Here is a 22,812-nt window from a genome sequence, read left to right on the forward strand (position 1 = left end):
CCCACTATAGTCCAAGGTTCGTCTGCTAATCAAGAGAAAGAAGAGAAAGGCCCAGGCAGACTAGAGTAAAAAAGGAGTTTATATATTTATAAATGCCAAATAAATACCGGAGGCCACCCAATGCCCCCTCCCAGACTGGGCTGTTTCCCCCAACCCCAGGCTTCTAGGGTCTGAGACATCTTGGCCCCAAGCTATAGCCCAAGAGCAGCTGCCAGTCTGAGCTACGAGGGAACTGGGTGGGGATGATCTGTCCAGCCAGGATTCACTGCCCCTGTCTGAGGGGCCTCCGCAGCCACAGGCTCGTCTCCCTGGATAGGGCCCCAGGCTGGCCAGACTCAGGGGGAGAAGGTGGTCATCTCGAGGGAGACCCGCTGCCACAGCTCCTTGGTCTGCTTGCTGCGCTTGAGGTTCTGCAGGATGTCGTTGAACTGCATCATGCCCATGGGGGTCAGGCAGAAGGCGCTGCGGGCGCTGCGGATCGCGTTCACGAAGTCGTCGTAGTCGGCAGGGGTCAGGTGGATCAGGCGGTGGTGGATGTACTGGAAGGGGGTATGGAGAACGAGATGCTAAGCACAGAACCCGGCCCCTCTGCCCTTCCATGCCGGGCGATCTGTTCATGCCTGCCCAGGAGGAGTTCCACCCTGCCCCACACTTGCTGGGCTGTCACCTGCATGTATGCCTGCTGGCAGCGCTGCACCAGTTGGTGGAAGGCCGGGGCACGCAGGTGGTTGTGGGCATGAGCGGGGCTCAGCCGCTGCAGCGTCTCCATGACGATCTCCTGCAGCACAAACGGGCTCAGCACCCCCTTGGCTGCCCCCACACAGAACTGGTGCACGTAGTTCACTCCTGGGGGGCAGGGGGAGGGGCATGAGATGGGGGTGGCCACCTTTGCCCTAGGGACCCAGCTTTTATCTCAGCTCTGGCCTGGCAGAGCGCCTCCCCCCACCCCAGGAGCTGAGGTCCCCCCGCCCCCGCGCACGCACACATACCCGACCAAGGCCTCAACTCTGAGCAAGAGCTAGGAAGGAGGTCTGGGGTCGGAAGGTGGGGAGCAGGTGGGGCGGACAAAGGTCCTGGGGAGGGGAGGTGTTACCCAGCTTGGCTGCCAGCCCCAGCAGCCATTTGACATCGTCAGTGTAGGGGGGGGAGCGGGAGAAGTTGTTAGGGTGATCGTTGTGTGCCCGGCGGCCCAGCATCTCCAGCGCTAGCATTCCTGGGAGGAGAGAGTGGGCACACAGGGGGTTGCATCTTCGCCCTCTACCCTGGGCTGGTACCTGACCCCACAGTGAACTAAGAGGCAGAGGGAGGGGTTGTCACTGAACAGCCCCTGGCACGTGGGTGCAGGAAGGGACCGCCTCTCACCAACACGGTAGGCCGCATGCAGGTGGTGCAGGCTGTGCGGGTTGACGGGCTGGCTGTGCGTCTCCTCCTCGGGCGGTGGGAAGCCCCCGCTCACCAGAGGGCTGGGCTGTGTGGTCAGGGCAGGCAGTGAGGCCCCCTGGATGGCTGGGAACGTGGATGCTGGATGGACACTGCTCACTGAGGGATGAGAGCCATGTGAGAAGCAGCCCCAAGAGGGGCAGAGGAAATTCCCTCCCTCCTGCCCCTGCCCGGCGTACCTCCCCTCCATTCACCTGTTCCCTGTCCCCACAACTCACAGGCCACACTGGTGGGCAGTGGGAGCCCTGGCTCTGTGTGATAGGGATGTACTGTGATGGGTGCCATGGAAGGGACGGGGAAAGACACAGCAGTGGCAGCAAGTGAGGGGGGAGTCACCGAGTAAGGGTACTGAGCCCCCAGGAATGCAGGATGCACACCCTAGAGGCAGAAAGAAAAGAAAAAGAAGATAACCAAATTATGTTAATATGTAGCTTTTCCCCCTTCATCCCACAACTGGGCATCCCTACGCTTCTTTCCTTAGTTGGGCTGGGTCCCCCGGACTCCCACCCATCACCTCACTGAGGGCTCTTGGACAGCTCCATTTTCCCAGAGTACCCCATGCCAACCCCCAGGGACCCCTTATATTCTCCCACATGCCCCACCCCGTCCCCCGAGAACACTGGTCTCACCTGTGGGTATGCAGAGCTGGGCACAGGGAAGACGGCAGGCCGGGGCATATGAGGCATGGGGTGGGCGGGGTGAGCTGGGTGGGTGAGGTATTGAGGGCTGCAGGGCAGGTGGGGCTGTAGAGCAGTGTAGGGGTGCAGGCCAGGGGAATGACCATGCCCCAGTCCTGGACCTGGATATAAACTGGACCCCACTGAGATGACTGGCACCACTGTGGCTGCTGCTGTCACTGCTGCTGCCGCCACTGTAACCGGCTCAGTCCCTGGGCCCCCCCTGCCCTCGGGCAGCCCCCGCCCAGCCTCCCCAGCTGCCCTGATCCCACTGGCACTACAGCTTGTAGCCCCTTCACGGGCTGTGGATGAGCCACCTGCTGTTTGCTCATATAGCCAGAACCACTGGTGAGCAACCTCAAACAACACTTCGGGGTATACGCCCCCACCCTTAGCCGCCTCTTCCACCGCCATGCAGGCTTTCTCCAGCATCAGGTTATCCTGGAAGGGAGGGGCACAAAGGGTTAAGGGGGAAGGGCTTTACTTGGGGATAACATTCCATCTCCCCCAGAGCTGGCTGGTTCCCAGGGAAGCATTAGAGGTCAGGGTCATTGCTCAGAGTCTGTCAGAGCAGTGAAATCTTCACGAAGACACTGAACAAATATTTGTTAACCCGTAGAAGTCAAAACCCGGGTTACAGTCCCAGTTCCAAACTAATTCAGCCACTCCATTCCCTCCAAGCCCCATCGTGTCCCCAAGGCCTTCTCTAAGTGATCATCTTGGTATGTAAACTATAAGCCTCTAGGTCCTTATTTGTAAAACAGGAACAATCCTAACCTCAGAGATGTATGGTAGAAGTGACGGCAGTGAAAGAACATCAGTATGTTGTGTCACCAGGAGAGGACAAACTGGAATGTTTGAATTCCAGAACATGGACTATAAGCTCTCCCCATGCCCACACTCCCTGCCCCCGAAGCAGGTCCCCACAGAGCCCACAGAAGTACCTGCTCCTTGCACTGCACCAGGGCCCTCTGGATCTCATTGGGGTTCAACGCATGGGCATGAGGCAGGCAGCTCAGGGCTAGCTCCGCAGCTGCCCTCACCATATTGGAGTCTCGTGCCCGCGAGGCCCTGTCAGCCAGGGACGCAACCTCAGGAGGCGTCAGGTGCCCATCCCAGCATTCTACCAGTATAGTCAGGGCGGCACTGCCAATCTCCATCGCCTGGCCTTGGAAGGACAAAAGGCAGAGCATGAGCACCACTGGGCAGTGGGCACGGTGTCTCTATCACCATTCATCACTAGTTCCGAAAGGATAAGGCTCTTCTCTCCATCAATTAATCCCCTTCCCATGCCCAAGTCAAAACACCGGGTGTACCTGTAATCCAGGAAACGTGGGAAGAATAGGTACGCGAGAGCCAGTTGGGAGAAACAAAGTTGTGCAGGCCAAGGGCATAAAGCCCAATCTCAAAGGCGCAGAGGTGCAGGTTGCGGTGAGGACCCTGGTGGCCCCCCGAGGAAGAGGGGTGTGTGAAAATGGAAGTGCTGCTGTTGCCCCCTGCCTTGATCAGCACCGTCTTCGCCAGCTCGAAGTAGAAGTGGGCGGCTGCCTCTGACGGCTGATTGGGCACATGGGGGGCATGGCTCTCAGGACGGCGGCCCTTGTACCTGAAGGGGCAATGGGGTAGGGATAGGGGTTGGGCTCTCTCTGAAGTGAGCGTCCAGGTAGGTTGGGAAAGACCAGGGTAAGGACACTGGGGGGACAATATTTGGATTAAACCAGGAATGTGGCTCTGAGGATGAGCCAGGTCAAAGAGGTATTTCTTCCCACTGACCTGCCGACTTCAACGGTCTTCGCCCGGGCCCCTCCGCTGGCGCTGGCCCGGCGACTTCCGCTGGAAGACGAGGAGCCCAGGGAATCTGAGGAAGAGCTGCTAATGCTGTCACTGTCCTGTCCTCTACCCCAAGAGGTGGGGGCCCAGCCCCCGCGAAGTGGCCTCCGGCTTAAGGTAGGGGAGCTATCCGATGTTGTTTCAGGGGCACTGCTGTCAATGCTGGCCATGCCTAACCCCCAAAAAGACAAGTCAGTCTCAGAAACCCCCGAAGTCACTTCAGGAATAGCCTTCCCACCACACCATCCATCCCACGGCTGCCGTACCTGTGTGCTTCTTCTTGGGCCGCCCGGGGGAGCCCCAGCCGCGTCCGCTGTAGCCTCCACGACTGCCAAGCGCCAAGCGGCTGGGAACCTTCCCTTCCGGCCTCGAGGTCAAAGCTGCCTCAGAGGGGAGACTCTCACAGGGAGAATGTGGGGAACTCTCTGGGTGGGAAAAACAGGACATCGGGATTAACCCAGGAAAGGGGACCCCAACATGATTCCATACCATTCATCTCCCTGCCCAGTGCCCCCACCTCACCAGGCACATTCTTCTCTGTGAAGCCCTCAGCGGGGCCTGGCCCAGCCCCTGCCACACTCCCTGGCTGAGCAGACCCTGCAGAGCCCGAGGTCAGTGGCTGCAGGGCCCCTGGCGCAGACGGGCCCCCATGCTTTGAAGGAGACCTCTGGCTGGCTGTGGCGGGGCGGCTAGATGAGTAGAATGAACTCAGGGTCTGTGGCTTATGTGTCTGGCTCTCTCGGTCCAAGAGTTTGTCTAAGATCTGGAGGATAAAGAAGAGGTGACAGGATGTCCTTTATCTCTATACTCCGATTACTTTCCCATCTCCTGGAAACAGCCTAATACTACCTCCTCAGGAAGACTCCCCCGGTGTAATAACAGGAAAACCTTGTAAATCAGCGATTTCAACCTTTTTCGTCTCATGACACCCATAAACTTAACTAAAATTCTGCAGTACACCAATAAGTAACAAACTTTGCAGTACACCCACAAATAACTAAAACTTTGCAGTACTGTTGGTGTCAGTGTTATCGTTTATTTTATTTGACAAGCTAAAGGAAAAGACATCAGTGCCCCCTGACTAAAAATTCGTGCAGCACACCGGGTGAAAATAGGGGCTGGCTGAAGTATCTTGGTATACTCTTTAACACTTAGCGCAGGGCTGAGCATACCGTTATTCAGTAAGTACTGAAACAAGTGAATGAATGAATGACTTTATGCCCTCTGCTTCTTTTTCCACACTCCTGCCAAGCACTCCTGTAAGAATCACTGGTCTCTCCTGTTCTCTATGAGGTGTTTCCAAGATTCCCCACTTACCTTCTCTAAAAGCAGAATAACTTTCCTCATTCTACTGGAAACCCAAGAAAAATGGTGGAATCTGCTCTCTATGCCGTCAAAACCCCAGTACCGTGGTCCCTTACCTTTTTGAGCTTGGACTGATCATCCTTGTAAGTGATCATCAGTGCCAACGCCAGGTCGCCCTTCTCCCGGCGTGTGCCTTCACACAGGAGGGGGTGCTCGGCCTCGCTCACTGTTGTCTTCATGCCTGTGAGATGGAGGGGCTCATAGGCATTGGGAATGACCATAACTCCCGAGACAGCAAAGAAAAGCAGGCCAGGACTCCTCAGCACCAGCATGTGAGGTGAGTTCTGGTCCAACCCACATCCCCTGTGCCAGGTCCCAATTGCCTATTCCACCAGCCTCGCTAAGACCTGGTTTGCTTTTGAGACTATCACTTGGCCCTCTCCACCTCCCCAGCATATCCTTCACTTTAGGGAAGTTGGGCTCCTCATTCTCATGAAGAGCTGATTGCCCTAATAGATTCTGTACCCCTGCTTAGAACTGATCTTTTAAGCCACGTTCCATATTCTACCACCTCCCTGAGGCCTTCCTTACATTTTTTTACTGCCCTTTTAACATTCAAAACCCACAGCACACATTTTCACCCTAAATTCTTGACTGTCTTGTAGGCACTTCTTGGCTCATACATGTCATTCTGGCTTCCCCGTTATCATGGAGCCCCTCTGGAACAAGGCCCATGTCTCATGACCTTCAAGGTCTGGGCCAGGCTTAGCTCAGACATGCTCAGGACATTGATATACTCACCCAAAGCAGCAACTGCTGCCTCAAATCCCAGCTCCTCATCCCCAGGCATCTCATTGTTCCAGTTGCGACTTGGGGGCCGGGAACCCGTGGGAGAAACCACTGGATGAGAGTTGGGGTAAGTCAGGCAGACAGAAGTATCAGGGAAAAAATGAAAGGGAGAGAACCCAAGACCCTCATCATTCCCCACCCTCCGATGAAGCTGCCAGATGGGTCCTAGGCCTTTCAGAGCCTTGGGGATCTTGGGTTTTTTTTTTTTAGAGAAAGCTACCCCTGCCTCAGAGTTCCCCTCCTGCCGGAGAGTCAGGCACCATACCTGGAGCACAGAGAACATCGAAGATGAAACTGGCCAACATGAGAGGCAAAACAGGCCGATAGTCACAGAGCGTCCCCTCCCGCAGCTCCTCTGCCCGGCACCGCATGGCACTCATCTCACTGGGACCCAACGGAATCTTCTTGAGCAAAGCAGCTACCTCAGACTCCTGATAGGCCAGTTTCACCTGAGGGCACAGGAAGGAGATCAGACCTCTAATACCTCAGTGGAGATCAACATGTAAGGCCCTGGGACAGGACAGGCTCAGATGGAACCTCTGACCTCCAGGGCCTTGGTAGAAGCCGGGGGTCGCTGTAGCTCCAAGGCAAACATGCCCACTCGAAAGGCCAAGTTGTGGTGCTCGGGGCGCTCACTCAGCACTGTTAACAGGAAGGCTGCCTTGGTCAGGGTGTTGGTAGCCACCCAGGTCTGACGGCTTGTAGACACCTTGTTCTTCTTGCCCTAAGCAGAGAAGCACAAGGAGGCAGGCCGATGAGTCTTGGTGAAGGGAGGAGGCGGCTCTCACTTGAGGTGGGGCATGGGAGTTAGGGTGAGTAGGGAAGGGGAGGGGTGGGGTCTCTCACCTTGGCAGGGGGCGGCTCTACCTTGAGGTCAGGGGGGTTGGCTAGCAGGTCCTGGGCGAGCTCCACGGTGAGGCGCGAGGCCTCACTGCTGTAGCCGTGCGCGTGCAAGGCCTCCGCACACGCAAACAACACCTGGAGAGGAGACATGGCACCAGACAGGTGAAGCCTCCGCTTCCAACGGCAGGACACCACACTCACTTGTGCAGCAAACACCCCGTAAGTTCTCATTATATGCTGGGCCCTATGCTGGTCCTGGGTATGCCACAGGAACTCAGCCTGGTTACACACACACACACAAACCTGTGCGCAGCTGGCTACTGGGAACAGTCAAGGAGATACATGTAGGTAGGATATCTCATTGGGACTTGGGGTAAAGGGACAGACTCAGAGAAGACTTCCTAGAAGAGGTGATCTCTAAGATCTCTGAGACCTAAAGAAGGGACAGGAGCGCCACAAGTGAGGCGAGGGAAGTCCATTCCCTACAGAAAGGCCAATCTGTGCAAAACCGCAGATGCGAGAGAGCATGGCAAGCTACAGAAATGGTTCAAATGACTAAAGTATACACTACAGATGAGGCTGTAAAAATATGCAAAGATCAGACCAAGTGAACACTCCTAGGTCATGCCAAGGACTTTCATTTTTTAAACTAAGGGCAATGGGAAACCACTAGAGTTTTAAGCAGCAGAATACACAATCAAACATTTCAGGAAAACATGGAAGCAGTAAAGAATGGACCATAGGCAGGGAGACCTTCAGGAACCTGCTATAGGATTCTAAGTCATGCTATGGCCCTGCCATTCACAACTAGAGCCGGATGGCCCCTCTCCCCGCTGTGGCTAAGGCACCCTCCGAGTCTCCTCACCTCCATGCGGCTCTCCTGTTCCAGTGGCTTCAGTCCGGCAAACAGGTCGTGCTCCTCCCCGGCCCCACCCTCGGCCTTCTCTTCCTCACCCCCAGCCCCCTCTTGGGCATTCAGATAATATGCCTGGTAGTCATCATCCTCTTCTCCAACTGCAGGGGCTGCCTCTTTGGTTTTGGGGAGCCCACTGCCACTCTCATCTGTGGAAGGGAGGTTGTCCCGGGTGCAGACCTCCCCAGGTAGCAGGCCAGGGGGGCCAGCAGAAGCTGGGGGAGCCTCAGGCCCTTCTGAGAAGTACACGCCACCATCTTCTTCGTAAGTATCTGGGGGTTCAGGAAGGAAGGCAGAAGGGCCTCGGGAGCCACCAGAGGAAGGGCAGGGCGGTGGGCTCTCAGGGAATCCACCAAAGGTGCTGGCTTCTGCACCCAGGGCCAGGCTACTGTCATCCAGGCTCATCTCAGCCAGATCAGGCTCCAGGGAGCTGTCTTCACTGCTCAGCCGTCGCTTGCTCCCGCCACCTGCTGAGCCCTTGCCCCCACTGCCAGCCCCACCCAGTGCCTTGGCTTTGCCCCCCCCTGGACCCATCTTATGCAGAGCCTTATCTCCCCCCTCGGCCGAGAGGCGGCGGGGACCCCTCTGCGATGAGGGGATCCCCTCAGCCAACCCCTTGCGCTTGGCCCCGGGCTCCTTGGGCCTCGCAGCTGGCTCAGCAGGAAGAGGGCGGGGCCGCTCCCGGGGTTCCTCCAAGCCCCCAGATCTGGAAGCAGTTGGCCGAGGGGGCAGGGCTCGGGCCCAGCACAGTGCCAGCTTCCGGTCGGTGCCGCTGTAGGTGACACCGGGAAGTGGGTAGGCCTCTTCCCAGTTGAAGTAGCAGGCCTCCACTGCTGGCCGGAAGCCGGGGAAGAGCCGCTCCAGCGTTTTCTTGTGCTGTCCCCGCTTCACGTTCTCAATCACCTTCAGCTGCCACTGCCGGAGCTGCACGCACAGTTCCCGGCGGCTGTGCAAACAGAGGGCAGGGCTGCTGGGTCTGCACTCCCACTGAGAAGGGATGAAGGGGTGGAGGAGGCATACACCCAGGGGGCACAGGGAAGGGCCCACCTACAGACAACACTCAGGGATTTTGGAAGGCGGGAGCTATTTGGGGGAGGGAAGGAAGAAAGTCTCTCATTAAAAAGATTCATAAGCCTAAACTGGTTTGGCTCAGTGGATAGAGCATCGGCCTGCAGACTGAAAGGTTCCAGGTTCGATTCCGGCAAGGGCATGTACCTTGGTTGCGGGCACAATCCCAGTGGTGGGGGGGTGCAAGAGGCAACTGATCGATGATTCTCTCTCATCGATGTTTCTAACTCTCTATCCCTCTCTCTTCCTCTCTGTAAAAAATCAATAAAATATATTAAAAAAAAGATTCATAAATCAACTAACCCTAATGCTCAGCGCCTCTCGTTTCCCTAGGACTAGAAGAAGGTGTACAAGGAGACGAGGCTCAATCTGTCCGGCTGGCCCGGTCTCCGGGCTGTGGTAAGCATAAGAGGAGACTCACCGCTGGGGGCTGAGAGCAGGGTCCAGCACAGCCAATCTCCACAGTGTGACCATCTCATCACACATGCTGGCACAGGCATGGGCTGCCACCTCTGACTGCCCATTGCTACGACCTGTGTGCCCACTGGCGCTGCTGTGTGAGGCTGAGGTGCGCACGCTGTACCACCAACCTGTTATCTGGAAACAAAAAGAGCTCTGAGATGCACCGAACAGCTTGGAGAAAGACAGAGTAGCCCTCCCCAGGGTCCCTGTCAGCAAGAGGAAGATGAGGTTAAGGCAGTGGTCGGCAAACTGGGGCTCGCAAGCCACATGCGGCTCTTGAGCCGTGGTTTGCTGCTCTGTTGACTGATGAGTTTGCCGACCACTGCTAGACTAAATGTTACCATGTAGTTGGAAGCTGTGGGGATTAGGCAGTTGTGGCATATTGTGGCAGAGGTAAAGGGTAGGATATGACAGTGGTCGGCAAACTCATTAGTCAACAGAGCGGGAAACCACGGCTCACAGCCGCGTGTGGCTCGCGAGCTATAGTTCGCCGACCACTGGGTTAAGGGAAGGAGGAAATGAATCATCATAGAGCTCCCCAGCTCTGGGGAATTACCTGTTCGTAGGTGAGGCACTGGTCAGTGAGGATTTCCAACAAGGGGGCAGCATTGCTGTCCCTCCGTTTGAACATCTCCCGCACGATGCTGAGCAGGTTCCAGACGCCCTCGGGCTCCCGGCCCCGCAGAGGGCGCAGCAGACATGCCCATTCGGCGGCGGCCGGAGGCTCCGTGGAAGACAGATACATGGAGTTCACGTCACTGTGGAAGGAGCAGAGTGGAGAACGATGACCAGGGAGCTGTCTTCACTGCTCAGCCCTGTGCGACGGGGATCCCCTCAGCCAACCCTGGCCCTGGGGACTGGATAAAGCAGATGAAAGTGCAACAGGGCTTTGCCAAAAGGGGCCCTAACCCAAAATACAGAGTACACAGAAGAAAGGATGCCCGTGACAAAAATCCTTATCTCTCTGCCTGTTTCCCAGCCCCTCAGAGGAAGAAAAACAGCTTCTGCTCTACCTAGCTAACAACAGACCACGCCAGGACTACATAAACGTATCATCTGCCATTGATTCATCAGTGACATCTGTGGGCCAGGCACTGTACCAGTGCAGGGAATAAAAGATGGGAGGTGCAAGAATTAATCGAACAGAAGATCTTTCAACAGCCTGAGGGACGCTTCCCTTCTACCAGACACAGGAATGGAAAGTCCAATTTACCTGAAGACCACAGGGGAGGGGCCACAGAACTTGTGCAACGTCTTCTTGATGTTGTCAGTAAGTGTGGATTCATCCAAATACCAAGTACTCTGGTCGGAGGCCGAGGGCCCTGCGGTGGGGTCTGGGGGTGACAGGCAGTCAGTCACCTAGAGATAAAGGCCTGGATTCGCCTGACAACAGTGAGTCTTTAGCACGTGGCGCTCTGCACTGCCAGCTTTCTGTCTTCCTACTGTCCTTCCTTCTCACCACACTCACCTGGGGCTCCGCACACTGTGTTGATGGCAGTTGACTGGGAGGAGAGGAGTTCATCCAGGAGACGCTGGGCGGTGGGGAGGATCTGAGGGGAAAGGAAACACAGGCCTGGGTGACCCGAGAAGGCCTGGGCCTGATAGGAAGGCCAGTCATGAGGTGCTGAGCTGGCTGGAGGAGGGGGTCCGCCTCCCTCACCTGCTGAGGGAGCTCGCTGATGAGGTACTGCGCAAACTTCTGCAGCTGGTCCCTCTGTAGCCGAGACAGGGACTCCGAGACGGGGGCCCGCAGGCAGACTGCAGAAGCCTGGAGAGGACAGACAGAGAAACAGACCATCTGAGAAAAGGCTTGCTGATGCTGGAACTGGCTAGAGAGGCAGAGCAGGGGAGGCAAGGGGGCTCACATGGTGGCCAGGCATGCAGCAGAGAAAGGGGGAACGGAGCGTAGGATGGGGCCGGGATAAACCGGGAGGGCCTCACATTGTGGATGCGGAAGAGACAGAGTGCCACGACATGGGTGCACCATTTGGCCCCCGCGCCACAGGTGCAGCTGCAGGAAGTGACCCGGCAGCGGTCAAACATCACGGCCACGTTGTAGGCCCCTTTGGGAGGGACCATCTGAGGTGGCACCACTGTAGCACTCAGGTGGAACCCTGAGGAGAAACATGGGTACGGTCAGGAAGAGCCATTAAGACACCTCTTTGCCCTCAACTCTAGTCCTGCCGTTATTCAGACAACCTGCTCCAGCTTCTGGCAGTCTGCCTTAATTCACAACACAAGGGATGGGAGGGGCAGAGCGCGCCTCAGGGCATGACGGGACTCTTACCGATCTGCAGTGGGTCCTTCACAGCCCGCATGCGGAACAGCTGATCCCCGCGTTGGAACTCGTCGGCACTGCCATTGGCCAGGCAGGAATACAGCCTGGGGGAGAAGAGGACGTGCCACCACTCAGCACACAGGCTACAGACCCTGCCACAGACCACAATGCCTGGGGCCCCTCTCCCCAGGATCGCTCCCTCTTGGGAAAAATCCCAGGCACTCCTCCTCCCCTTTCTTCCAACTACAGTACCTCTTTGTTCTGGGGGAAGCCCAGAACTTCTGCTGTGTGAAATATCAGGGACCCACTCCCCACCGCCCGCCCTTCAGGCTCACCGAATGTCCTCTTCGTTCTCGGGGAAGCTCCAGAAAGCGATCCGGAGCTGCAGCTGCTCGGGCACTGGGGGGTACACCTTCTCCACCACTTCAAACGGGATGTGAAATGCCACCTGCTTTGCTGACAGCTCCACCAACGGGATCACCAGTCCATCTTTGGTAACGAAGGTTGAGGTGAGGGGAAATAAAAAGAGCCATGATCATTTAATACCAATGCCAGTGCCACATCTTCATTATGAAAGACAGGGGAGAGCTGGATTTAAAAAAAAAAAAAAAGCCCTCCCGTCAGGATACACTAAACCTTAAAACTGCACCTGGGGAAGGAGAGCTAGACAGCCCCAGCCCCAGCCTGCTACCTAAGGTACAAGGGATATCCCAGAAACTCCGGGTCAAACAGGTGTATTTCAGGATGCTGGTAACTAACGCCTTTCACCAGCTTCCACATCTAATTTCCCACATAGGGAGCACTTCAGATTCCTCTTACGTTGTTAACTCTCTCCTCTGCCATGTCTTCTCTAATTTCTTTCAGGCTACCCCTTTCTCTAGGTGACCCCAGGCCGCCTCTATTTAAGGCGGGAAGACAGCCCAGAGCCCAGCGGGGCCTTCAGAAGCAGAGGCTGCCCTTCTCCGCACACCAGCCCTGGCTCCCCACAGTGGAGCCCGGGGCCTCGGGGAGGGAGGCGACCCCCAGGGAACCAGCTGCTTTCCTGGAATCACCTGGAGAAGGTGGAGTTACACGGCAAGTTTTCCCATCGTTTTAATCAAATGGAATACAATAGATTGACCAAATTGTTAGTCAGATTAGAAATAAGATCAGAAATCACGGAGCTGAAAGGAACTTTAAAAAACAAAACAAAACAAAAAACAACACACACATGCCCTGGCAGGTTTGGTTCAGTGGATAGAGTGTCAGCCTGTGGACTGAAGGGTCCCAGGTTCAATTCCGGTCCAGGGCACCTGCCTGGGTTGTGGGCTCAATCCCCAGTAGGGGGCGTGCAGGAGGCAGCCGATAAATGATTCTCTCTCATTAATGTTTCTATCCTCTTCCTCTCCCTTCTTCCCTGAAATCAAAAAGCAAAACAAACAAATAAAAAAAACAACAACAACTCCACGTTAATCTCCTTATTTTGCAAATGAGCAACTGAGGGTAGTCTGGAACACAGGAGGAGGGTGGGGGGATGACATGGTGTCCTACAGTTTAACCTGTTCAAGGTTCCAGTATGTTAAAAGTTTTCCCCACCATGACTGCATTCTTCTTTCAAAGCGAGGGGCTCGAAGTCCCCAGGCCACCCACACTTGCAAGGATGAAAGAAGCAGAGAAGCCAGTAAGACCCACAGGGATGCTATGCACTGTGAGTGTACGTGTGTACGTGTGTGTGTGTGTGTGTGTGTGTGTGTGTACACAGAGCATGTGCTCTCTCTTCAACTGAAGTTGAATTCTCCCACTCCCAAAAAGTAACACATGGGCATTTCCCCCTGTCCAAAGGGGTGCTAGAAATCTCTGGGGCAGTTTGGAAACCAGGACTCTTGTGATAACCGGAGAAGAATCACAAATCAAACCCCCGACTTCCACCAAGGCCCAGGACACAAACTGGGCCAGAGAAAGGCAGAGAAAGGCTGTGGTGAGTCCTGAGCCTATGGAGTTCTCTTGCCATCCTCCTCTCTGCAGCCCCTTTACAGCAGAATTCCTCACAGCACTAACCAGACAACTCACGGAAAGGCCCGGGATGAAAGGAACTCAGTGAAAGGCGGGAGTGCCCGCAGGGAGACTCCGGAGACGATTACCCACCACCTTCCCCGGGGCCCAGAGAATGGCAATCTAAGGCTCTGACCCAGGGGTCCCAGCCTTGGCCCGTGACAGATGCTCACTGTGGCCAGGACCAGACATATCCGATCTAAACCTGCGGAACTGGGGAATCTCCTCGCACAGATCGGCCCACCTCCGCTTTCTTCGGAGCGTAACCGCTTCTCGGTGCAGCTGGGATCAGAGCTCACCGCCCCGGATCAAGAAGCTCCCACCGCACTTTGCAACGGGGTGTCCTCCAGTGGCCACGTCTCCACAATCCGCCCCTACCCACCTTCTCCGTGGGCTGAGCTCGGCAAGTATCCCCAAGTCCCCGAGGATACTCCTCTTTACCCACCTCTAACGCAAGCGAACCAGAGATCTACTTTCTGTCGCCAACAATCCTATCCAACCCAGGATTTCCCAGCCATCGGCCCAAATCTCTCTCTCTCTCTCTCTCTCTCTCTCTCTCACACACACACACACACACACACACACAAGGACACAGACACACACACACACACGGACACGCGAGCTGGCAGGAAGAAGCCTCCCCAAAAAGACCAGGGAAGCGAGCCCCGAAGTGCGTCCCGCGCTCGGGGCAGCCCGGGCGGGGACCGCTCCCTCCCGGGCGGGGACCGCTCCCTCCCGGGCGGGGACCGCTCCCGCCGCCGCGCAGGCCCGCCGGCCCCTCCCCCGCTCCCCTCACCTCGCGTTCGGGCCCCGCCGCTGCCGCCGCCGCCGCCGCCGCCGGTGGGGGAATTCGGCCCCGCCGACTGTTTGCGCCACCCCCGCCAGTTCTGGCAGAGGCTCTCGGCCTCGGAGATGAAGGAGCAGAGCGAATCCTCCTCAAAGCGGTCCGAATCCTCGAACGAGAAGCGCTCCCCGTCCTCCCACTCGGCGAACATCAGCTCCATGGGGCCCGCACCCCCCGGGGCCGGGTCCCCCCCCGCGGATCCGGGGCCTGGGCCTCCGGCCGGGGACTGAGGGGAGGCCCCGGGCCTGAGGGGCGAGCCGGGGCTGGGGGTGGCCGGGGCGCTCAGGGCGGCCGTGCCGGGCGAGGATGTCGGGCCTGGGGGGGATACGGAACCGAGCCTCGCCCCACTGCGAGGGGCGGACGGGGATCGCGGCCAGCCTCCGAGACTCGGGGCCCGGACGAAGCGCTGGGCAGCCCGGGCCTCTCTGTGGCTGCGGCACCGCCTCCCCCATCAGCTGATCTGAACTTCCGGCCGCGCCGGCCACCACCACTTCCGCCCTCGCGCGCCCGAGGACCGGGCCGAGCACGGGCAGATGTCGGGGCTCTGTGTGTTTAATTACTGCATTTCCTGCTTTTTTTCCTGAAACCCACCCTCAGATACAATAAAAGGAAGCCAACCCCTAAAGGTAAACAAAACGACTACAGATCCCAGCAATAACGCGGCGTCCATAATGTCCCAAAGGCATAAGCATTCGCCAAGCACGCCGGGAATCGTAGGCTGTCAAACAGCACAGCGCCATTGGGTAGTTATTGTCCTCTCTCCGGATAGGGCTCTGGGGCCGCTTCGCCTTCTGGGAATTGTAGTCCAAAAGCCTGTATGCTAGAAGACTTTATAGGCAAGCACCAGGAAGTGGTTGTACTTTTTGTCAGTGGGCCATTGAGTCTAGGGGTTCTTAGCCTTTTTGTGTGCCCAGGGCCCTTTAGCAACCTGGTGAAGCCCCTGAACCCCCTTCTCAGATTGTTTATAAATGCACAAAATAAAAGTACAAGAATTATAAAGGAAATCAATTGTTGAAATACAATTATCAAAATACTAATAAAACAAATTTGTAACACAGTAATATTTATTTGCACATTAAATAAGATCCAGCAGCTACATAATTTTAAAGCTAATGATGAGCATGATACTTAGGTACCTGTAACAAACTATAATATTTAGATTTGAAAATATTGATTTCATATACGTATTGCTAATGATACTTTGGTTTATTTCCCACTCTCTTAATTGAAATGCTGTATCAGTTGTGGTTAAAGATAAAATTGTTTTCCCATCCATGTTCACAGAAATCTTGCTGGGCATCTATTGACTCTAGGTTAAGAACTCTTAAGTCTAGTGTACAGTGTCTAAACACTGAACTTCTCCCTATTGCTAAAAGCCTCGGCTGGCAGAGCCAGACAATTGCTAGGTGCTCTACCTATCTGGTATGAGAACTATAGTAAGAGGTAGCTTTGGGGGAACAGAGAGGCAAGCAAGATTCCTTTATCATAATAATTATTCACTGGAGCTTTAAAAACCCCACTAATCCTTTTGTCCATGTAATAATGCTGGAAGGAACAAAGAAAAGGTTGACTCAGTTATGACAGTAAGGGCAGAGTATACATAAAATGCTATTCAGTTGTTTCTAATATCGGGGGTGGGGGTGTCACCAAAAATGCTTTCAGAAACTGGATAACTTAATGAGAGACGTAGACAGGTGACATACAAAGGTAACTGCCGTCACAGTTTCACCATTTGAAGTCTAGTGGACAGGTCCCTAGAAAATGGAGATGAACGATAATTGATTATTGCCATGTGGTAATGAGAAACTAGGGTTACTGGATCTCTTCTTTTTTTTTTTTTTTTTTTTTAAGAAAAGCTAAAAAATTTATGACTTTTTAAATTTTTTATATATTTTTAAAGAATAGGGAGAAGAGACAAACATCAGAGGGAGAAGGTAACATCCATCGCTACCTCCTGCATCCCCTAGTGGGGATGGAGCCTACAACCCCTGCTTGTGCCCTGACCAGGAATCCAATTAGCACCTTTTGGTGGACAGAAGGACATCCAACCAATTAAGCCACACCAGCCATGGCACATTTTTCTATTTTAAAATGTGGTCGGCTAATATAAAAACAAATGTTTAACTATGTGGACCAAATCAAAGACAGTACCTTTGGGCCACTAGTTTGTGAAGTTCTGATATCCTGGGAATACCGTGCAGGGGCTATGCACAAGGTAGGTAGTCACTAAATATTTATAGATGATGGCAAAATACTCTGTATTGTAGGCAGACTTCAACACCCTTACTGCATCCAAAGGCAAGGGCACTAAGTGGTGTAAAGGAATTCAAATGCAGGATAAGACAAAGGTTTTTGTTCTGTTCCTGAGGCAAATCAAAGAGCAAAGAACTTCCAGAGGGGAGGATACAGGATTCAAGTATGGAGGGAGTAGCTAATCCGTAACAAAAGGCCACGTTCTCTTCAGAGGAGTTTATTTCAAGATAAAACATAACTTCCATCCAGACATTATCTCCAAAGGGAGAAAAAAGCGTTTTGCCTCCTTTTACCCTTCACAGGGAGCATGACAGTGCAAATGTCTCCAAAACGCCTCTGAATATACTCAGAAGCTACAGTCCAGTCACTGAAAACGCTTTTCCGTCTTCAGCTGAGATGTGATTTGTTAGGAAACATCTGTAACAACATATTCACTTTCTGGGGGGGTAAATTCCCATACTCTCCCTGGATGGATCTCATCTTCCGGGCTGCCTGAAAACACAAAACAAAAACAAAAAATGACAGCTCTCAAGTTTATTCCAACCTAGGACAATGGTTCTCACAAAGCCCCAAAACACGTTAAGATTGTAACCACCCTGCACAGATCTGTGTCATCTTCTCAGTCCCCTTTCAACAAAAACGACACGGGACCTACAAGTGACTGTAGGATCTGAAGCTACCATGCCAATTAGCAACTAAGCCTAGGCTGGAAACCAAACCATCTGTCCACTGTCTTTAGTTCTATTTCAGAGAATGTCTATTTAAGCAGCAACTTAACTTAAATTTTGCAAATTGGTTTCCCATTCATTCCTTCATTTGACACTCACAAAAAAACTGTATTAGTATTTAACTTCTTTTTTTTTTTATCCTCCACTTTGTTTTTTTTAAATTAACTTATTTATTTTATTGGTTATGGCCTCAGATAATTGTCCTTACCCCCCCATTCCCATCCCAAACCCCTCCCCACACATGCCTCCACCCCCCTGTTGTCCATGGCCACTGGCTAGGCCCATATGCATGCACACAAGTCCTCTGGTTGATCTCTTCCCCTTACCCCTCCCCTACTTTCCCTCTGTTTGAGAGTCTGGCCGCTGCTTCTCTTTCTCTGGGTCTGTTTTTGTTCATCAGTTTATGTTGTTAGCTTCTTTTTACATCTGGTAAAGCTCAAGATCATAATGCCTTCAAAACCTAACCTTCCCCACTTTGGTGTGGGTGAAATAGCTCCCGAAACTTTCCTCGCCCTTGTAGAATGACAGGGGCGTTCTTACTACCTAGCAAGAGGCAGTTGTATCCCACCCACCCCCATCCCATCCCACCCACCCACCCCCACGCCCGATCCCACCCCGCCACCCCGCCCCAACTCCGTTATCCTCTACAGAGGGCACTCCTGGAGCCTGGTCACCTCAGCCTTCGAAGCACAATCGAAGAAGCTCTGGATCTCTTTTTTGCACGCTTCGTCGCGGAATTCATTCTGCTTCCAGCAAGCCATCATCACCGACATCTCTGTGATACAGGTCGCCTCTGCAAGGGGCGTGGGGAGACTCGGCCATGAGGAGACCCTTACCTCCCAGCCCTCCCACCCAGCCGCCCCCCTGCACCCCTCGGCTTCCGCTCTGGAGCCTCCCCGGCTGGGACTGCTCACCGCCCCTGTCCCGGCGCCGCTCTCCGACGCGGTTCGCTAGGATGAGGGGCTTGCTGGGCTTCAGCACCGGCTTCCGCGGGTTTCCCAGCCGGGCTAGGCGACCCCGCAGGCTGGGAGTCGCCATGACGCACCCGGCTCCCGGCAGGCTCTGCGGCGCCGTGCGTGACCCTGCGTGACCCTGCGTGACCCCGACGAGGTCGACGAGCTCGGCGCTCGGCGGGCGGAAAGCCCCGCGGCCGGGCTCGGTGCTCCTGTTTTACTCTCGGCGGGGTCGGCCCGGTTCTGTGCCGGACCCGGCGGTCCGGACCGGCGTGCAGGTTCGGAGAATTTGGGCTCCTGGGCTAACCTCGGCCACGCCTCCACAGCTCCCGGCTCTGCGGCCCCCTGGCTGTTCCTGGGCCCGGAACCCCCGGAAAGGGCCCCCCTCTGTGCCGGGCTCGCCAGCTGGTTAGAGAGATGGACACGGAGAGATGGACATCCTCAGGCCAGAGAGGATGGGAGCGTATCGTCAAGACAGGAGACTTGAAGATGGGAACGGTTTTTGCTGCTCTATAAGCCTTCAGTAACTGTTGGGTTTGACTAGTATCTTGAGAACCACCGCCAAAGCCGCAAAGAAAAACCTGGCTCGTTTATTTGAACCGGTGCTACCACGTAGATAGCATTTGCTCATTTGTAATCTCATTGGATAGGGTGAAGTTTAAGCACTTTCGCATTCACGGTCTTATTTAATACGCTTGACAGTCTTGTGAAGATACTTGGTAGTATCATTCCTGTTTTATTTTTTAATATATTTTATTGATTTTTTTTTTTTACAGAGAGGAAGGGAGAGGGATAGAGAGTTAGAAACATCCATGGGAGAGAAACATGGATCAGCTGCCTCCTGCACACCCCCCTACTGGGGATGTGCCCTTGACCGGAATCGAATCTGGGACCCTTTAGTCCCCAAGCCCACACTCTATCCACTGAGCCAAACCGGTTAGGGCTCATTCCTGTTTTTTAAAAATATATTTTGTTATCAGACAGAAAGGGAGAGGGAGAGATAGAAACCTCAACAATGAGAGAGAATCATTTGTCAGCTGCCTCCTGCACGGCCCTCATTGGGGATTGAGCCCGCAACCCAGGCATATGCCCTTGACTAGAATGGAACCTGGACCCTTCAGTCTAAACAGCGAGGCCCTAGGGCACATGTGTCAAACACAAGGCCCTCGGGCCAAATCCAGCCCGCCAGGCCTTGCATGTGGCCCGCACTGCGCTGTCATCACTGCACTCCGCTGTCAGTTTATGACATTGTCAGTTTATGACTGTTCAGTAAATCATTCGGCCCGCGATTTAGGCTGGATTTTAGATTTTGGCCCCTTCTCTGATTGAGTTCAACACCCCTAGGGTGTAAAATTCCTATTTATAGACTTGACCCCTCTGTTGTGATGTCTAGCTTCATCAAACTTGGTTCTAAGTGACTTAATTGTTTACAAAACATTCCAAAGATGTGCCATGGATTCTCAAGCAGTTTACAAAATAACCCCCAAAAATGTGTCTGGTAATGGAAGCATAATTTGACCAATCATAGTTCCGAAGGTGACTACAGGGGTTCCCCAAAAATATATGTACACATTTTAATAGCTGATAACTCAATTCTGAAAATGAAATGTATTTTAATAAACACTGCCTTTATAATTATTCAAAATGCGTGTAAACTTAGCTGTGTAAATTTAGTGGCTAAAATAATTTATCACAGATATTTGTAATCTTCCCATTTATCTCTGCACGAATGGTTCTTTTTCCTGTTGATTTTCCGTTCATGTCAGAGAGGCCTTCCTTGACTTCTCACACCCCATCACCACAACCTGTTTTATTTTCTTCATAACTCTTACCACGGTCTCAGTTATTTTGTTCATTTACTGCTTGTTTACCCCCTTCCTACCAACACCCATTTGAAATGTAAGCACCATGAGAGAAAGGACCTTGTCTATTTTGTTCATTGCTGAATCCTTAATGCCTAGAGTCAATAATTACTTGTTAAATGAATAGATGTTTGAAATATTTTTATAAGTATCCAACTTTATCTTGCTCACCACAGAAATATAACCAACCAGAAGACACTGTTTAAAAAATAAGCCATTTATTATACAAAAGGAAACCTGAGGTAACAGAAAATAACAATAATCGGAGGAATAACAGTACCAGCCCCGTGCTTCACCCCCTCTCCAGCAGAGATAAAACCGATCCCTATCAGAAACGTCCGCTAACAGCCCACGCCTGCTGCTGTTACAGAGCAGACTGTGCCCCACGCCCGAGGAGACCCACCCTGCCTGCTTTCTCCATGGGGAAAGGCAAGCCTTCAGTTGGTAAGTGCCATGTGGCTATTCCTGGTTCTGCTTTCCCTTACGGAAATGTAGCACCCGGCTTACTCTGCTCCTTTGTGAATATTTTTATGGCAATAGGAATAAAGGAAAAAAGTCTGGGAAGTACTGACCACAAAGCAGGCACGAGTCTCCAGCCACGATAATTCATTAACAACTAGCCCACTTTGTACATAGAAGTGCTAAAGGAGTGCCACTGTGAACTGTTGTGATTAGACAGGAAAGGGAAGGATGATTCTACATCTGGTGTAACTACAATCACTTACTCTTTTTACTGCCCGTAATGAAAGTCCTAATTTTAGCTTGTACTTGGGTACTAGTATTTTGTTTTTCTGGTTTTTTTTCATGTACAAAAAGTGCTAACTAGCCGAAACTGGTTTGGCTCAGTGGATAAAGCGTCAGCCTGCGGACTGAGAAGTCCTGGGTTCCATTCCGGTCAAGGGCATGTACCTTGGTTGCGGGCACATCCCCAGTAGGGGGTGTGCAAGAGGCAGCTAATCGATGATTCTCTCTCATCGATGTTTCTAGCTCTCTGTCCCTCTCTTTAATTAAAAAAAAAAAAAAAAAAAAAAAAGTGCTAACTAGTCGGAACAATTATTATTTTTGAATTTTAATGAAGAACCAGACAAGAAAGGCAGTTAATTTCTACCTAGTGATCTGATACGGTCCTTGGAGCCATGCCACAGTGTGCATTGCTTTTACTGAACAAGGCTCTCAATACTGTCTGACCATGAGCCTAGCAAAAAGCCACTGATTCAATTATGGGCTGCAGAAAGATAAGGTTACATAGTCATTTTATAGCACTCAACTTCTAAACTAGGGGGAGAGATTAGGGAAAAAACAATGATTATTCAATTATTTAACAGCAGGAAAATAAAAATTTTAATATGTGTGCACTGAGAATTCACGTAAACATGAAAGCCAATGATTTATTTTTAAAAAAAGAGACATCTAATTGGGTGACGCCAATTCTATGGAACTTGGATATGAACAATAAATATGTAAGTATGTTATAGGTTTCTTATACAGTTGTCTAGGGAAAAACCCTCGATCACTTTTCTGAATAGTGGCCCATTGTAGAAAAACAATAATATATACAGTAATTTCTTTAATGTCATCAGTTATGCTGGGTATCAAAAGATATTTTTTATTGGCCACATATAATAAAATATACTGGATAATTCTAGATGATTAAACTTTTTTAAAAAACATATCTATTGATAAGAGATTATTCCACTTTTTTTTTGTCTCAGAGTTGTTTTTATTTTTTGTTTTTATTACCCCCTCCAGCCTGCCCCTATAAATCAGCATTTGTATTTGAACAAATTGCAAGCTTAGAAATCAGTCCTGAATTTGACTTCAGTTGTGAATTCTTACTGTATCAAATTTTAGCCAAAGTATTAAAAATTTTTCTTTTTTAATTTACTGATTTTAGAGAGAAAGGGAGAGGGAGAGAGAGAAACATTGATTTGTTGTTCCATTAACTTATGCATTCACTGATTAATTCTTATATGTGTCCTGACCGGGGATTGAACCCATAACACCTTGATGTATTGGTATGATGCTCTAACCAAATGAGCTACCCAGACAGGGCAGATAGAAGATCTCCCTTACCTCTTTTCCTTTTCTGCAAAAGACTAAATAGGTTAATCAAACTTCCCATGCTAAGATGTTACAATAGTAAGCGTGGGGCCCTCGTTGTTGAGGCATCTACATATATTTGTATTATTAACTCTGTTAGTAAAAAATTTATACATACATTCACACTAATTTACCACCAGATATATTGATAAACTGTGGAACTTTTCTGGTGATGATTCATTAATACAACTTTACAACCAGGGTAGCTCTAAGGGCCAAGATATTCTTCCCCGTTTCTCTGCTCTAGAAAAAGCTAATGACCTCTCTGCTCATTAAGCTATATATTAGTCACAGCAATAGAAGGTTTGGCTACATCCCCAAATTGGACTAACAGCTTTTTTGTTGCTGTTTTGTTAATCCTCTCCCAAGGATATTT

The 22,812-nt window shown here is 52.3% G+C and overlaps 2 protein-coding genes across 8 annotated transcripts; both read right to left on the reverse strand.

Moving 5' to 3' along the window:
• Positions 1-61: 61 nt before the first annotated feature.
• On the reverse strand, positions 62-15,198 carry ZSWIM8 (zinc finger SWIM-type containing 8). Of its 7 annotated transcripts, none has more exons than XM_084904897.1 (26): positions 14,493-15,198; positions 12,001-12,154; positions 11,675-11,769; positions 11,329-11,501; positions 11,048-11,155; positions 10,856-10,937; positions 10,601-10,721; positions 9,944-10,145; positions 9,347-9,522; positions 7,810-8,803; positions 6,948-7,079; positions 6,646-6,825; positions 6,367-6,550; positions 6,054-6,152; positions 5,369-5,493; positions 4,470-4,710; positions 4,214-4,372; positions 3,891-4,119; positions 3,434-3,723; positions 3,062-3,285; positions 2,070-2,558; positions 1,635-1,818; positions 1,363-1,539; positions 1,094-1,213; positions 668-778; positions 62-539 (listed from the first exon to the last, which is right to left on the reverse strand). In XM_084904897.1, exons 1-26 carry the CDS (start codon positions 14,698-14,700, stop codon positions 79-81), a joined length of 5,718 nt encoding a protein of 1,905 aa, XP_084761023.1. In that variant the 5' UTR covers positions 14,701-15,198; the 3' UTR covers positions 62-78. The 7 variants fall into 7 exon arrangements, with proteins under 7 accessions (XP_084761023.1, XP_084761024.1, XP_084761026.1 ...); XM_084904898.1 differs by having other exon boundaries at positions 1,659-1,818; positions 14,493-14,988; XM_084904900.1 differs by having other exon boundaries at positions 668-846; positions 1,659-1,818; positions 14,493-14,988.
• Positions 15,199-16,972: 1,774 nt separating this feature from the next.
• CHCHD1 (coiled-coil-helix-coiled-coil-helix domain containing 1) lies at positions 16,973-18,598 on the reverse strand. The gene is made up of 3 exons (XM_084905001.1): positions 18,436-18,598; positions 18,196-18,314; positions 16,973-17,285 (listed from the first exon to the last, which is right to left on the reverse strand). Exons 1-3 carry the CDS (start codon positions 18,557-18,559, stop codon positions 17,181-17,183), a joined length of 348 nt encoding a protein of 115 aa, XP_084761127.1. The 5' UTR covers positions 18,560-18,598; the 3' UTR covers positions 16,973-17,180.
• Positions 18,599-22,812: the final 4,214 nt, after the last annotated feature.

This window comes from Pipistrellus hanaki, assembly GCF_964339955.1.
Source record: "Pipistrellus hanaki genome assembly, chromosome: 14".
Taxonomy (NCBI): domain Eukaryota; kingdom Metazoa; phylum Chordata; class Mammalia; order Chiroptera; family Vespertilionidae; genus Pipistrellus; species Pipistrellus hanaki.